The sequence below is a fragment of the Eurytemora carolleeae genome, unplaced genomic scaffold (genome assembly GCF_000591075.1).
Source record: "Eurytemora carolleeae unplaced genomic scaffold, Eaff_2.0 scaffold2, whole genome shotgun sequence".
Classification (NCBI taxonomy): domain Eukaryota; kingdom Metazoa; phylum Arthropoda; class Copepoda; order Calanoida; family Temoridae; genus Eurytemora; species Eurytemora carolleeae.
Genome location: NW_019396051.1, coordinates 558,153 through 574,576, shown reverse-complemented (window position 1 = coordinate 574,576; position 16,424 = coordinate 558,153). Strand labels below are relative to the sequence as shown.

The 16,424-nt window shown below is 33.7% G+C and overlaps 1 protein-coding gene across 2 annotated transcripts; it reads right to left on the bottom strand.

Moving 5' to 3' along the window:
* Positions 1-331: 331 nt before the first annotated feature.
* On the bottom strand, positions 332-10,326 carry LOC111704794 (stromal interaction molecule homolog). 2 transcript variants are annotated; one of them, XM_023477139.1, is made up of 7 exons: positions 9,828-10,326; positions 8,729-8,880; positions 3,441-4,166; positions 2,763-3,078; positions 1,956-2,476; positions 1,743-1,797; positions 332-1,360 (listed from the first exon to the last, which is right to left on the bottom strand). In XM_023477139.1, the coding sequence occupies exons 1-7, from the start codon at positions 9,913-9,915 to the stop codon at positions 1,287-1,289; spliced, it is 1,932 nt and encodes a 643-aa protein (XP_023332907.1). In that variant the 5' UTR covers positions 9,916-10,326; the 3' UTR covers positions 332-1,286. The 2 variants fall into 2 exon arrangements, with proteins under 2 accessions (XP_023332907.1, XP_023332917.1); XM_023477149.1 differs by having other exon boundaries at positions 3,441-4,097; positions 9,828-10,325.
* Between the last annotated feature and the right edge of the window lie 6,098 nt (positions 10,327-16,424).

Below are 16,424 nucleotides of genomic sequence, written 5' to 3'. Positions count from 1 at the left end.
GGAGTATATTAGGAACCTTGAATACAGGAGTATATTAGACCAGGAATACAGGAGTATACTAGGAACCTGGAATACAAGAGTAAACAAGGAACCAAAAATACAGGAATAAACTAGGAACCTGGAACCCGATATATGTAGAATGCATATTTACATAATATTCTTAACAAAATTAAGTTTACAATTTAGTTAATTCAATAAATCTCACGAATTGTAATTTATAAGTTTTTAATAATGACACAATGGGAAACTATAAATATTTAAAAAGATTAAAAGAATCGGATATAGATATAGTATACTATAGTATTACTATTTAGTGATAATAACATAATTATCAAGAAGGAAAGAAGGTTTATTTATTTATCAAGAAGGTTTTGGGGAAATCCTAAAAAGATTTCCCATTGGTAACTTTAAATACTAATTTCTAATGATAAATATAACTTATTAGTACATTCAAATATAGTTGTATCATGTACACATAATTAGGGAAAGATGACTTTTCACAACCTAAGGTGTTAAATAGCACATTTGTATGTAAAAGAGGGCCTAAGGCTCCAATGTAATAAATATATGAAATAGAATAACAACAAACATAATGTCGAAAAATCACAGTTACCGGGATTCCCGTATTAAAGCCGCAATTTAAATGTTTCAAAAAATACAATTAAAGCAAATATATGCTTACCAAAAACGGCAAAAACGCCCCGAAAAAAACTTGTAAAATTCATCTATAAAATCTGTAAAATAACAACTTGGAAGAAACGAGAAGGTTTCAATATAATACCACTAGTTTGCATTATCAAGAGCTAAAATAGAACCATCTTGGTTGAAGGTCCGACTAATCCACGAAACTAAAACGTTCTCGAAGAACTGTTGAATCATGATTGAGACTTGTTATCACTAAAATATTTGAGCTTGACCGGCTAACAACCTGGATGGATAAAATGCCAGAATAAGATCAAGCTCCCATAAAGATGACACTTTAATTTCATTTTCGAATCTAAAATTAATTTACATAAATTGTAGCATTATAATTTACGCTATCTTCTTTTCAATGAAGAAACAAAGGATTTAAACTTGTTAAAATCAAATTTAGCTGAATGGCATCGTTGGTCAACCGTTTTACCAGGTTGGATAAGACAGGAGTTAAATTTCAGATTATCGGAGCTGGATTTGCTCACGGCTCCGTCTTGTCTATATGGTCCGGAGATTTGAGCAGATAGAAGAGAAACTCCTGCTCTCGGTTTCACTACTTTAGGTTTTGCTCCACCTCGGAGCAAAAACCGTAATCAGCTGAGCGTCTCAACCTTCTCCTTTTTCCGACGGAAGTTGAAGAAAGATTTTTTCTCTTTCTTCTTTCCTTCTGAAAAAATATCTATAAATATTGATGAGTTGTAGGAGACAAAAATTAATTATTTCATAAAATCTCTCAAGGAATTAAAACTAAGAACAATGCTAGATCTCGAACTTATGTTAATCTGCAGATTAATTTAATCTCTTATTCGATATCAATCATTGTAATCTTACCCAGTCAGAGAAATTGAAGGGATGAATAAAAAAATGAAGATATGGAAAGGAATGTTTTTTTATAGATCCTCAAATTAAAAGTGATTACAGTGAATATCGAGATCGAAGGGATATTGAGAATCTAACACTAAAGTATACCCAGCTCTGAACGTAGAAAACTTTCAAAACATAAATGGCATTAAAGAAGAAAAAGTTAGAATAAAATGGTTGACATTCACCTAAAGTAAGGTCTGACAATGAACCCGTGTCACTAGCTGAGCAGGATTCCTCAATCTAAACAAAAGATTCTAAGCTTCATCAAAAAGTAAGTTTAAATGAGTAAAGAGGAACAACTATAAAAATAAAAACCTTCCCCACCAGAACTATATTCAGTTTTCCTTAACTTGGCCCCCCCCCCCCCCCCCAAAAAAACCCACCACCATTGCTCCTACCTCGTCCAATACTGGTTTGCTTCCTTTAACCCTATGTAAGAGTGTTGTATGGAGCGCTCCCTCACTCACACTCCCCGTCATTTCTGTAGGAACTGTCCCTTCGTGGGATGCGTCCTGGCTGAACGATTTGACCATCCTCAACCTTCTCTGGGTCGGACTTAGAGACAGGGGCGGGGTTGCAGAGCGAGATGGTTCAGATCTCTGACTCAACCTTGATGTATCACTGGACATACTACTCTGGCTGATTCTACTTCTCAAGATTTCTTTCGGTTTCTCTATATGATCGTCAGACTCGCTGTTACTCGACTCTTTGCTCGACTCCCTGGAGATCTCGAATGCTGCTCTACGTAACGCCGAGTCTTTACAAGTTAATGATCTGTTAACGGAGAGATGTGAGGACATGTGGGAGCTGGCAGCGATACTTCGAGCATCATCATCGTGCATATCATCTAGGGATACATTAGACATTCGGGAGGACATTCCAGTTCTAGCAGGTTTATTCCCTCCTCCAACATACCTCACTGAACAAAAACAAATCAATTTAATATAAATAAAAAGGTTCAATGATTTAAATCAATAAAAATTCTCCATTTAAATTCATGTTTAATAGAGGCCGAATCTGAAGAATTTGAGCCGCGGCTTAAATTTAAGACGCGGCTCAAATTAGTTGGTTCCACTTAAAATTTTATTTAAAGTTTCAAGATTTAAGCCGGCGCTCAATTGAAACCAGTTTTTGGTGGATTTGAGACGTGGCTCAAATTCATTAAATTCTGACGTTTTTAAAATAAATTATAGTTTAATATTTACCTATTTTCTGTAGTGTTAGAAGGCCCGGGTTACTGACTATAGAAACCCCAGTAAGGATTTCTATTTGTCTCCATCTCCTGCTCCGCTCCGTTAGATCTTGGGTCAGCTCCACTAATGCAGTCTTAGCTTCCAGGATAGTTTTATCCACATCGTCTATAGACCTGCCGTGGGTTGAGACGAATGCTCCCACGAGACTTGATCTTTTCCGCTTCAGTTTCTCACATGCGTCCTTAGCCAGTGCCATCTGGGACTCAGCAACTTTACGCTTCTCATTGTAGACTTGGCTCTCTATCTCGTAGGTTAATTGTAGCCAGTGCTATAACAAGAGAATCATTAGATAAAGATAAAGAGGGGGGGGGGGTATATTTTACAAAAATTAGATGACAAGAACTACACAAAAAATTCAAAAAATTTGTATTTTATTAAATAAAAAAAAATGTCCGCGTATAAAAAGAATTTACTAGGGTTTCCAACGCAAGTAGATTTTACTTGCGCGCAATTGCGGGCCCTGTAATTTCAGCGCAATTCCGCACAACGAAATTCAGATTTGAAACCCTATGTTTTACTGAAGGGAAACTTCTCTAAAGAGTATTTTCATGTCATTTTAAAATTTCTGCCATAACATATTTTATTTCTATTCTTTGTGATAAATGCTGGATAGCGCAAAAATGTGGTTACCTGAAGTATAGTCGGAGCCACCCAGCATTTATCCTCCAGTTCTACTTCAGCTTTCATCAACTCATTCCTGAGAATCTCCACCTCCTCCCTCAACCTTTCAACCTCCTCCTCTCCTACGCCCAGCTGATCAACAGGAGTATAACTAATCTCATTCTTGTTGATCTTACTCTGCATATCCTGCAGCATCTTCTCCGCCTTGTTCAAGCTGTCCATGTCCTTAATCATCTTCGCCAGGTGCTCCTCTGACTTCTTCTTCTGGTTGTACGCCCAGAACAAGGCGCTGATCAAGGCTAAAAGGAGACCACTGAGGATTAGGTCCTTCAACCAGTTGGTTGGTTCCTTTGGTGGACCAAACAGGACAACATCCATTGCTTTCAAGGAGATCTTGGATCGATGAATAGAATTACTGATTCCCAACTTCTTAGAGAGATAAGACGGATCTCCAGCAGCCAAGGGGAGTTTGGTTCCGTCCACCTTGTTGCTGAGGAACACTGGAGCGTACTGTGGGAGATCTATATTGTTAGACAACCAATCTACAGTCTGCTCCACAGTCCAGTTGTATACCTCGGAGTTTACCCAGGTTATCCAGAGATCAGAGACCGTAATCTCCGAGTCCTTCTTGTGGAACAGCTTCTCACGCCTTCCGTCCCCGTCAAACTGAACCAAAGCGTGATTGTTATCATTGCTAGCTAGGAAACCTGGAGCTCCATCCTCTGCTATCACCGACTAGGATTGTTAATAAATAGTTAGTTAGTGTATCCCCATGCAGCCGATAGGTGATGGACCACATTAAGCAGATGGAAATTAAGAAGATTTACAGACAGGGTGTTCCAGAATTTAGTTTTTAAGAATTCTCCACATTTTTGGAAACCCTATTTGTATTTATAACTATAAAAGCTTATAAAATATCAATTCTAAGCAAACAAAACAACAAAGAATCAAAACGATGCATTTAATCTTAGAGTAATTGTATAGTGCCGGTTTGAACTGCTATGGTAGTTTAATCCAGATTTAGGATGGTTTAATCCAACCAAGCCTAGTGCTATTATTATCACCTTAATTTAAAATTTTATGGCGGAATTTTGTAACAAATATGAAAAATTTAAACTTGTAATGCGTTCCATTGTTTCATGTTTATTTTATTTCCCTGCATTGCATCATTTTATTTCCCTATATTGTTTTATATCCCCTCATGCATCTATATGAATTCTATAAACTACAATCTAACCTTGACTTTAATTTAATAGTGGGAGAGTTTAATGATTCTTAAATGAGATCATAAGAGTAAATATCCAGAATTTGAAAAGATATATAAAAAACGCCTCTACACGTAAATAAGTAAAGAAAACCAATTGAAATCAAGATATTTTTGACAGAAAGGTTTAAGTGTGATTCTAAAACTATAAAATCATTGTCCTTTAAACTTTAAAGAGAACATCTCTTAATTTATCTTATCTTATGATGGGCGACTTGAAGTTTAGTTGTCTCCTTTAAAAGGCAGTTTAAACATTTGTCCTTATGAACCATGACAAGTCTGAAGGAATAGAGTCTTGGCCACAAACTCAAATATTCTAATCCTTACATCTTTTCAACCTGTAGAAACCTGTCCTTTCAGGATTTTGTCCTAGTTGAAAGCAACTTTAAGTATTAGTTTTTTAAACTTGATTTTCTTATCCATATATTTTTTCAATCTGTGATGGTGAAAACCCTTTGATATTTTAACAGAATTTATAGTTTGATATTTCAAAGTCTAAACATGGGGTTGCAAAGATATAGGGATTAGAAAATCAGAGTTTGTAGCAAAGACTCAATTCATTTAATCTCTAAAATAATTATAGAAAACTGTTTTCTAAAAGCTAGAACGGAGAGAGAAGTGATCAAGGTCTACTAGGTTAGTTGTGTTAAGAGATATATTGCCAACATGAGCACAGTGTCTGCTGTATTTACAGGGTAGTTTATCTTCTAGCAGATTTATAGATTACCGGGGGGGGGGGGGGGGGGGGGGCGGGGGGCATGCTATATCAGAACCATAGGAACCATCTTTTCAGTTTAAGGGATTGTGCATTGTTTTGTTCACTGTAACTGAGGTAACAATGATTTGAAAGGATGGTGTACATGTTGGGTTTTATTATAAACTTGGTTTAATCATAAAATAAATGTTTTCAAATAATCAATATCTACATATTCATCTTTGTTCATGGGACTCAATAATAGCATTGATGATATATACCTAAAGAATATTTAATCTAATAGAAATACTTCTTTGATAAAATTTCCCTTGAGAATTCTGGAATCTAGATTCGCATTTTTCCCTCAGTAGTGTAAAGTTTAGAAAAGCAAGGTGAAGGAAGAGGCCCAAGTTTAAGAAAACAAAAACAAAGCAAGAACACATTCAAAATTCATAATGTGCATTTAAACATTGAACTAATATGTGAATGGACAGAAGCAAAGAGCAATCAAGGAGAAATAGAATTTAGGTGAGGGTGGTAGGACGGTTTACTTTTTACAGTGTTTCCCAAGTTATATTGGTTTAAATACGGAACTCGCATTCCACGGAAGACGTTGTTTTTTGTAGATATGCTTACCAAGTAGTTGCGTCTATTCCACAAACTCTGATTTTATAATCCATATATTGTAGTAGACCTTAGATATTTCAAACTATGAATTCTGTTAGATGAGATAAGTTTGAAATATCAACGGTCACATCATCAGGTTGCAAAGATGTTGGGATTAGAAAATTTGAGTTTGTGGCAAAGATTAAATTCGTACCTATCTCTTCGATTAATAGAATAATATATAAATATATATTTTCAGCATCTTTATAACCGCATCTGCATGAAACCTTTTTATCCATGGAATACGCTCTTTAATTAATCCAATATGAAGTGGGTCACCCTGTACTAAGTGTACAATAACGTACACAAGTGATACTCCTTGCACTTCACACTAGTTCCAGATCTATCCTATTACGTCACAGAAAAATGTAAACACGCCTTATCGTCCCATATTAAATTCTATTACTCCTCCTTCTAGGAAGCAATAACCTTGCGGAGAAGCATGAAGTGAATTCTCCCTAATTATATTCAAACAGTATCCAGAGAAAACTTGAATGATTAATGACTGACTGGGGGGAGAAATTGCATGATGCTTCATACAACGGGAAAGTAGGATGAAGCGCTTTCTAGGCTTCATATCTTGAAGCTGCAATTAGTCCGGGAAATGCAAATAGGGGAATTAAAAAAATATTTCTGTTTATCCCTAGACCAGAGTATGACTCATTTAAAAAATATTCTGATGTATGTAATAGCAGTTAGCAATAAGCAATAAGCATGCAGTTACTTTATTATTCTAATTATATTTCTTGTTAGAACTTGCTAAAGAGAAAACAATCTTGCCAAGCAAACAATACGACTTTACACCCTTTTCATGTAATGCTGTATATATTTATCTGTAAAAAATAAATAAAAAAAATAAAAAAATAAAAGATTGTCTGTAGGACGGAGAAAGATTTACTTAAAATCAATGAAATAAGTTTTTTCATGTGATGTAACATTTACATTCTTAAAAACACATGTCGAATTTAGATAAATGAGCGCGGATAATACTTACTTTTAACCTACTATGTAGTTAACGTCTTGTAGTTAAGTGTTAAGATTTTATTTAAAGAATTAAATATTTACAAAAGAGACTTTAGGTAAGGCGTAAGCGTAGTTTTAAGAAACCTCAATGAGAAATTCACCTTGTCCGATTTACAACGGTACCCTTAAAACTTTATCTGAACAATAATGTGAAAGATATATTCTCGTTTTTCTATGCTAAAAGGTGTTTACTTCTGATAATTCCTACATGCTTTCCTGCAGTAGAAATACGCACGTCACTTTGTAGAAAAACCTCAATTAAAAATAATCAGTTTTCGAAGTTATAATTTTAATTTCTAATTCATATTGATCAGACGAAGCTCTTAAGGGTACAATTGTAAATCGGAAATTGCCATCTTTGCATGGAGGGTCACTTAAACATTACGTTTACAGTCCCTTTAATAACGATGTTTGACTAACAAATAATTGATTTAATAGGTAGAAAATAAAAATGAAACTCTTAATTTGACATTTTATAGTGTATCAATAAGCATTTAGGTTTGTTATGATACAGGGTGTCCCGAGAAACATGACAGTTGGTAAATAGTTATGAAAGTCGTCTTTAATAAACTTTATTAGATATTAAAGGCTTTTTACAGTTTATTTCAATAAAAAATTCTTTTTCTGAAACATATTTTACTTTGAAACCAATTTCACTATAACATGACTCCCATATAATATTTGTAGTATTGTCTTTGGTATCAAACAACTTAACAAATTATGGAAGAAGACATTCTAAACTGTCATGTTTCGTGGGACACCCTGTATATAAATAGCTATCATTTTAACAACTTGTAAAACACAAGTGCAAATAAATTTTCTAGATGAGAGTGCATTAACTACTGTTTAATGTAAAAGATGATCAATAAGTAATAATCAACTGGTATTGGAGGATTGATTGAACCATATCTAAATGTTTGAATCAACAGCTGATTGGTTCACGTGTTCTGAGTGAATGCATTATTGGTTTAAGACAGAAAAGATCAAGAAGTATTGACTAACTGAATTTGAACTATTAGTTAATTGATTAAATATCAATAACCAAAACCAATTTTTCTAAACACCAGCTAATTGATTTTTCAGATCAGAGAACATTAACTACAAGTTGACGTAAAAAATTATCAATATGGTTGTAACAACAGCTGATTGATTTACTTGATCTGAGTAAATGAATTGTTGGTTTAAGTAAGAAAGTGTTGATCAAATAGGATTTGAAAATGGTAGATGCTTGATTAAAACCATGTACTATTTGATAAAAGTGTTAGGAGAAACAGCCAACAATGTAATAATAAATGAATTATAAAAGTATTGATACAACTGAATTCGAACTATTATATGATTGAGTGAATACATAAATGACTAAAACCAATTTTTAAAACAACAGCTAACTGATTTACAAGATCAGAAAGAATAAATTAATGATTTATGTAAAGATGATCAACCGGAGTTGTAAATAGTATGGGATTAATTTAACAATGTTTGAAGCAACAGCTGATAAATTTAGTAAAAAATCAATATTTATTGATCAACTGGAGTTCTAAAAAGGAGAGGATTGATTAGTATCATTTAACAATGGTTGAAGCAACAGCTGATCAAACTACAAGGTAAAATATGATCCAATACTTATTGATCAACTGAATTTTCTATTACCTTGAGATCTGCCTTGATAAAGTCTCCTGTCTCCGAAGGTTCAATAGTTCCATCATTATCATCATCAAGTTGCTGGTGAAGAGCTTTAATTGCTAGAAGACCTGCTCTATCCTCTACCTTACTCAACAACTCCTCATACTCAACAACATACTCTAGAAATATATAAACCATGTCAAGAAATTCAGGGAACTTTGCGGCACAGATCCTTGTCATTTTTAAGAAGAATGAAAATACCTATATGGTTAACTCCCCCACCCCCCCCCTCTCCCCCACTTTAAATAAAGTTTGGGACTTTATTTTGTGTATTCAGATTTCACAATAGGCCATATACGGTGCCCTTATCGGATTTCTTGGAGATCAATGCATGCATCATGAAGGTTTGCAAAACAGAGAAAGTTCGATTTTTTTCAGTGGACAATTTTCTATAGGTAATTTCAAAAGAATTTTTTACTAAAGAGACTGTTCGCGTAGTCTTTTTCAGCCCTTTTTATGGGGTCGACAACTCACAGCTTAGCTTTTAATTCATCTAAGAAACAATGATAGCGATATCACGGTTTCATTTCCTATACATTGAAACTAATTTTATGGAAAAAAAGTTGTAGATTTCTACAGCACTGATTAAACTAACTGATTAGACGGGTGAACAAGAAATAGAAATGCAATTCGAAGGCCCCTCCCCCCCCCCCTCCATATAAAAAGAAAGAGCCAACAAAACTAAGTTCTAACAGCCTTAATTATACAATTAAAAATCTGCATGGCATATATCGACCGAAGTAAATAAAAAACTTGAATTCTATAACTGTGAGAAACCAGTACTAACCAACATATCTTGTTATTGGTGTACAGTTCCTTTAAAAATTGAGGATTTAGATAATTATACGAAATCCTTCAAGTACAATCCTAGGTTTAAATCAGTAAAGGTAAAACAATACAGATCATATTTCATAACTTCTCGTATAACTATTCAAATTCAAGATCAAATAAACTCCGCAAGTATTTAACCTAATATCTGAGGGATAACTATGTAAGCTGCTGACTGAGTCTTACTAAAGGAATCCTGAAGCTCTAAGGGAGCAAGGACAAGGACTAAGGGGAATACCTGGACTACCGGCACGAGTCATAGCTGACCCGCATACAACGAGGACAGAGACACATAGTCGCACCAACATCCTGCACGACTTCAACATCTATACCCTGGATTTCATATATACATCCTTCTCTGAAATATTAATCAATTAAACTGAGCTTGAAGATAAGAATTTTGTTTTTTGTTTAAACCGCCGAGTAATATTAGAGTTCTCAATAAAAGGAATCTAGAAAAATTGTGTACATTGTACTTTTGTATCCTGTACACTGTACAATACACAGAGTATATCCAGGCTACGCCCCTGACCAGTTTAATGTTTAGGGGAGGGTTTCAGAGAATCTAGGGATACTGAGAGAGTTTGGGGAGGGTTTGAAGGATAGGGGGAGGGTTGAAGCCTGGAACTCGGCCAAATATAAAAAGATTGAGGATAACTCTGTTCTGGGGAATGAATTCTTCAATTTTCAGCAAACCCATTAATAAGGATAAAATTCCAAGCATTCCTGCACTATCTCAAGTGTTTAATAACGCGGGGGCGTGAAATCAAAGTAAAAGCATTTGTAGCTTTTTCAGCGATTTTTTCCACAAAAAGAAAAGAACGGTTTTTAACACAACTATAAGTTTATACTATTTCTACTGAATATAATCCTTGTTAAACTTTCAACAAGTTCTGTTATTAACCTTGGTGGGCCCATAATATTGCTTTAATTTGACAAGAGCAGGACCGAGAAGATAAGAGAGAATGTTTGTTTAAATATAATTCATAAATATTAGATAAAAGATGCGAGGAGGAAAATATAAAAGAAAGGCATAAGGATGACATGAAAAATAACCCTGTAGAGCTATCCACAAAGAATTGAAGACGAGCACAGAATATATTCAAAGTAAAAAGAACTTTCTTTTAAAGTTTGATAAATCATAAAAATATTGATAAAATTTTATAGAAAAATTCTTGGGCTGGATTCTTAACGTGACAGATCCGGATCCGGATCCGTATCCTATGGAAAGGATCCTTAAGCTCTGCAATAAACAAGACTACATAAATGCAAGACATAATACAAAAATCAAACTTAAAGGTTTATAGTCGACGAATTTTATGAGTTTACACTTTTTAAGAATATCTTGTCAGAAACCCTTGAATTTTAAGAACGTTTCGCCAGAAAATCTTAAATTTTAAGAATATTTTGTCAGAAAACCTTGAATTTTAAGAATATCTTGTCAAAAACCTTGAATTTTAAGAATATCTTGACAGAAAACCTTGAATTTTAAGAATATCTTGTCAAAAACCTTGAATTTTAAGAATATCTTGACAAAAAACCTTGAATTTAAGAATATCTAGACAGGAAACCTTAAATTTAAGAAAATCTGTCAAGATCACAACGGTACCCTTTAAAGCTCTGTCTGATGTAGAATCAGAATTGAACACTTTTTAACCTTGAAAAACGACAATATCTTCCACATTATTGATGAGATAAATGTTTCAATGGTACCGTTTGCATGGAGGGCCACTTTAAATTAGGCTTACAGTCCATTCAAGCACAACGGACAGCTAACGAGAATAGAAACAAAGCAAAAAAGAAAACATATGATAAAATTTTAATCAAATAGAAATGAAAATATAAAAATAAGGTAAAATACAACACCAACACAGAAAGAAAATTTAAATAAAATAGATGAATAAGGACTAACGTGAATTTTTAAGAGAAATATTCGTAAAAAATAGACAAATAAGACAAAATACCACTTTTCGAGTCAAAGTAATGTAATTGTACAATGTGTCCCATGACAAGATATAGTATGATCTTTAACTGTGTATTTTAATTGTTTTGTATTGTATTTTTAATTATCTTTAAGCATTAAATTCAAATTTAACTTGGTCTCACTCTCAAAAAATCAAAATATAATGAATTATTAAACATTGAAGACGCTCAAATAAACATGTTCAGTAAGATACAATTTATGATAAAACTTAGCGCATAGAAAATAAAATGGAAAGAAATGAATGTATAAAAACTGCACAAATATGTGTGGCACCAAAGATATAGTTAGTTTTTAAACACAACTTCGATATATGCTCATAAATGAAAGCTTTGCGCATAAAATCATGAAATTGGGTTAAATTCTTTAAACTCAGCTGATCGTTTATCTCGCTTCTTCAACCAGTATTACATCAGCAGCGCGAGTTTTAACTATTAACACTCAAATAAACTTATCTTTTTAAATTCACAGTCTCACTTTATTCATGGTTTTTATAAGAAGCTTGATTATATGTTAGAAGAATATTAGAACAGGTTGAAAGGATTTGACAGATATTTGTCCGACCCAAGACTGACTGTAGACTAGAGTGTAGAGGACCTTGTAGCGAACCAATGAGACTCAGACAGGTAGTTTACATCCAGCCAATACAGAGGGACAGATACTTCTCCGGGTGCTTGCAAAACTAGGAGTTGGGTTTAAGCAAAAACTCTTCATTTGTATAACCATTTTATAGATGACTAAAGATATGGAGAAAAATCATTAATATTTGGTCGTAACTCTTTACAATTAGCTAGTATAAGATTTAATGCTTGAAGAAATTTAAACGAAAAACTGTACTGCAATGATGTAAGGTTCAATTGGTCGTCGAATTTTAATTCGAATTTCCTAATTCACTAAAGGTGATCTGTAGATTCGGAAATGAGGAGTTAAATTGATTTAAAAATATGGAGATTGGAGGCTGAAATGTTGGGACAAAGAAATGAAAGAAAGAGAATGGACAGGAAATTAACAGAGATTAAGTACGATATAAAATAGCTAGAAAGTTTAACAATTAGAAGACTTAATGATTAAACTTTAAAAGGATCTACAGGGTCCTACATCATATTAGATCGTTTATCTACAGGGTCCCACATCATATTAGATCGTTTATCTACAGGGTGTCCCACATCATATGAGATCGTTTATCTACAGGGTGTCCCACATCATATTAGATCGTTTATCTACAGGGTCCCACATCATATTAGATCGTTTATCTACAGGGTCCCACATCATATTAGATCGTTTATCTACAGGGTTTCCCACATCATATGAGATCGTTTATCTACAGGGTGTCCCACATCATATTAGATCGTTTATCTACAGGGTGTCCCACATCATATTAGATCGTTTATAGCTATAAATTGAGATTTAAGGGACTAATCAGACAATTAAAAAAAAATTATTTAAAAAGCTGTATAGGGCTAATTAAAAAGTCTTGTCGAAAATACCAGGTTTTTAGAGGATTATGTGGGTATGTTGGCGTTAAAGCTTGGAGATAATCTAATGTGATAATTGGGACGATCTGTATTTGAACTGAGACAGCCACACACGAAGAGGCTTAAACTGAAGCCCCCCCTTCCTCCCTCTCCGTCGACCAGATCTTTAGGAGTCACGTACATATTTTTTTCGATCTTTACAAACTGAATGATCTCTAAGATAACTAAGAATAAAAGAGCATAAGAAGAAAAATTTAAGAAGAAACAAAGAACATATAAAGTAGACTGGAAGGGCAGAAAGGGCTCAAGGACCTCAAGAGATTGGTAAACTTTTCCTGACTCCAATTCATTAAAGCAATAAAAAGAGTTCTTCTATTACAAAATGTGCAGGATTGGCCATGCATATTAAAAACTCTTAGTGGTTTAAGAGAGATATACTAAAGGAATTGAGTCTTTGCCACAAATTCAGTTTTTGTAAAACCTATATCTTTGCAACCTTATGATGTAAACCTTTGATATTTCCAACTTACATTATTTAATCTAATATCATTCATAGTTTGAAATATTAAAGGTCTACGATATTGGGTTGCAACGATATTGAAATTAGAAAATCAGAGTTTGTGAGAAAAAATCAATTCCTTTGCATAAACCCGACAAACAGAACGACGTGGGGACTATAAATGGGTGAATACGGTGGCCCTAAATATTTAAAGTCCCCTTTAAGTAAATTTTGTCCCCAAGCTTTTAAAAATATTCGTGACAACGCTATAATAAAAGATCAAATATAATCTATCCTACCCTGCCCTTCAAACAAAATGATTTAATAGATCATGATTGAATACCGGTCTTTGGATTTGTATCAATTCATTTGATGAGGAGGCAGTTTTAGGAAGGGGGGGATTTTTGACGCCTAGAAAGCGTAGGCCCACTGCAAACCAAGATGTGCACGTTCTTACGCAAAAACCGAGCAGTATTTTGCCAATTACTCATTTCAAGTATAAGCTAGAAGCAAGGGCATTTTTAAAATGTATATGTCTATTGTCTAGGGCTACAAAAAAGCGTAAGTGAGAAGATGAAGTAAAATCCACGGCCAAGGCATTGCGCGCGACACTTTTAAGTCAAGTTCTCTTGAAAATGTTATGACTAACTTTCAGAGTTTTCTATATCTCAGTCAGCCAGGGCCGGGCGATAAACAATATTAAGTGGGTTGGGCTGGAAAAAAACTTCAAAGTCGGCCCGGTCTTCATGGATAATTTATATAGCTATTCAGATTTATCTACTATAAATTAGTTGACAATTAATGATTAATTAATGACAATGATATCATAAAGGATAAGACGTCATGAGAAGCAAGATTAATGGCCTAGCGTACCCCTACCTTGAGTTATGACTGGTAACCGGTAGGTTATGATTGAGAATAAAACTTGAATAAGAATAAAGAACAGATAAAATCAGGGCTGGGATAGATCAATAGTAAAGATAAGATCAAGTATTGACAAACTAAAATATTTTAACAAGGTGTTCAATAAACATGAGACAAAAATAAATGATGTCTCCGTCTTTTCTAAAGGTTGGTAACCAAATGGTGATTATGTTTGATTCTTAATCCTGAGATTAATATGAACCAAAGTTACCCAAAACGAGCAAGTCAAAAAAAGTTTTTTTGCGAGGATAAATTGAATCCAACTTTCATCTCTTGATTCTCATGTTTATTGAATCTTCTTGCATAGATATACAGGGTGATCCAAAAAAGGATTAGCGTTTTAAAGCCCCAATAATCTTTTGAAATTACTCGAAAAAGTGCCCTAGTATATAGTTTTTAATTTTAGAAGGAGTCGTTTAATTAACATTTTGGCGTTCGATCCTTGTGTTTGACAAAAAGTTCATATTTTATATTTACAGCCATAGATAAAGATAGATTGCGCATAAGACGACATTTTTCATCTTGAAAGATATAAATGTACAGAGATGTTTTAAAGATCTATTATATAGGTTAACTAGGTCGGTTGTGAACATTGGCTGTTCTTATGTCATTGAGTACTTGTGGTGTACATGAGTTCTGTAGAGAGAAATTTAAGTTTGTCCTTCTCATGTCGGCGCCATGACAAACTCCTGAAAGACAAACTCCTGAAAGACAAACTCCTGAAAAGACAAACTCCTGACGAGACAAACTCCTGAAAATAAAAACTTCTGAAATACAAACTCCATAATATCAAATTTGAAAAAAATTAAAATCTAAATTATATTCTATTCTAATTATACATTAGACATGGATATAATTGACCATGTGGCCGCAGCGCTCGGCCCCCTAGCCTGTCCTAGCTGCAGCGCTCGGCCCAGAAAGTGTCTTAACCTAATTCCTAATCCTAAATAATAAAAAATAAATAATAATAAATTTTCTGGTTATTCTGATCATTGTAATACTTTTCAGCTTGAAGAATATTCAAATTACTAAAGATTGAGAATTTTTTCTAGGATATTTGCGGATTTTTTCTCCTAAAGTTTATGAATTTTATCATATTTCATTCAGAGAAAAATTTCATAATTTCAGGAGTTTGTCTTTCAGGAGTTTGTATTTTCAGGAGTTTGTCTTGTCAGGAGTTTGTCATGGCACCCTCATGTCCTTCTTCAGTTCTCGTCAATATGATATATTGCTCAGTGAAATATCGTTGTTCAAATAGTTCCATTCCCGGAGTTATTTTACACTCTATTTATGAAATCCATTAATACACCAAACCACTCCGCTTATCATTGAAGTACACTTTGATCCCTAGAAGTATGAGTTCGCGGACTGTACAATTCTTGGTTATTTTGCGTACATAAGCTATCTATGTTTATTTATTTATCTATGTTTATAGCAGACAAGTTTCCCACATCATATTGGACTGTTTATAGCTCTAAATTGTGATTTTCGGGACTAATCAGAAAATTTAAATGTATCATTTAAAAAAAATATTTAAGGCTCATATAAAAATGTGTAAACATTTACGATGAAAACCTAGACTATATTATTTAACACAATTCACAACATGAAATATCAAAGTCTACGACATACGGTTGCTAAGATTTATGGCTCAGAAAATTAGAGTTATGACAAAAACTCGTTCCGCTTTAAGAGAAAGTTATATTTAAAAAATGTTTACACTGGATTTCTATATAGGGGGAACTGAGAAGCATACTATAGTAGCAAAAAGGAGGTCACCAGAAACATTAGAACAGATTACCTTGTCTTCACATAAATATACTTTTTACTTTCTACATTTACAGATTCAATTTGATTATTTTTGTTTAACAGTGATAAAAATCCAGTAAATATAATTTGAAAAATACTTATTTTTAACGAATTTTATTACGATGTTATTTTGAAATATTAATCTAT

Coding starts and splice junctions, on each gene's coding strand:
- LOC111704794 (XM_023477139.1), bottom strand. CDS start 9,915: ATGTTGAAGTCGTGCAGGATGTTGGTGCGACTATGTGTCTCTGTCCTC. Junction 2,477..2,762: donor TCTAACACTACAGAAAATAG/GTAAATATTAAA, acceptor GTTTTTGTTCAG/TGAGGTATGTTGGAGGAGGG. Junction 1,361..1,742: donor ATTGTCAGACCTTACTTTAG/GTGAATGTCAAC, acceptor ATATTTTTTCAG/AAGGAAAGAAGAAAGAGAAA.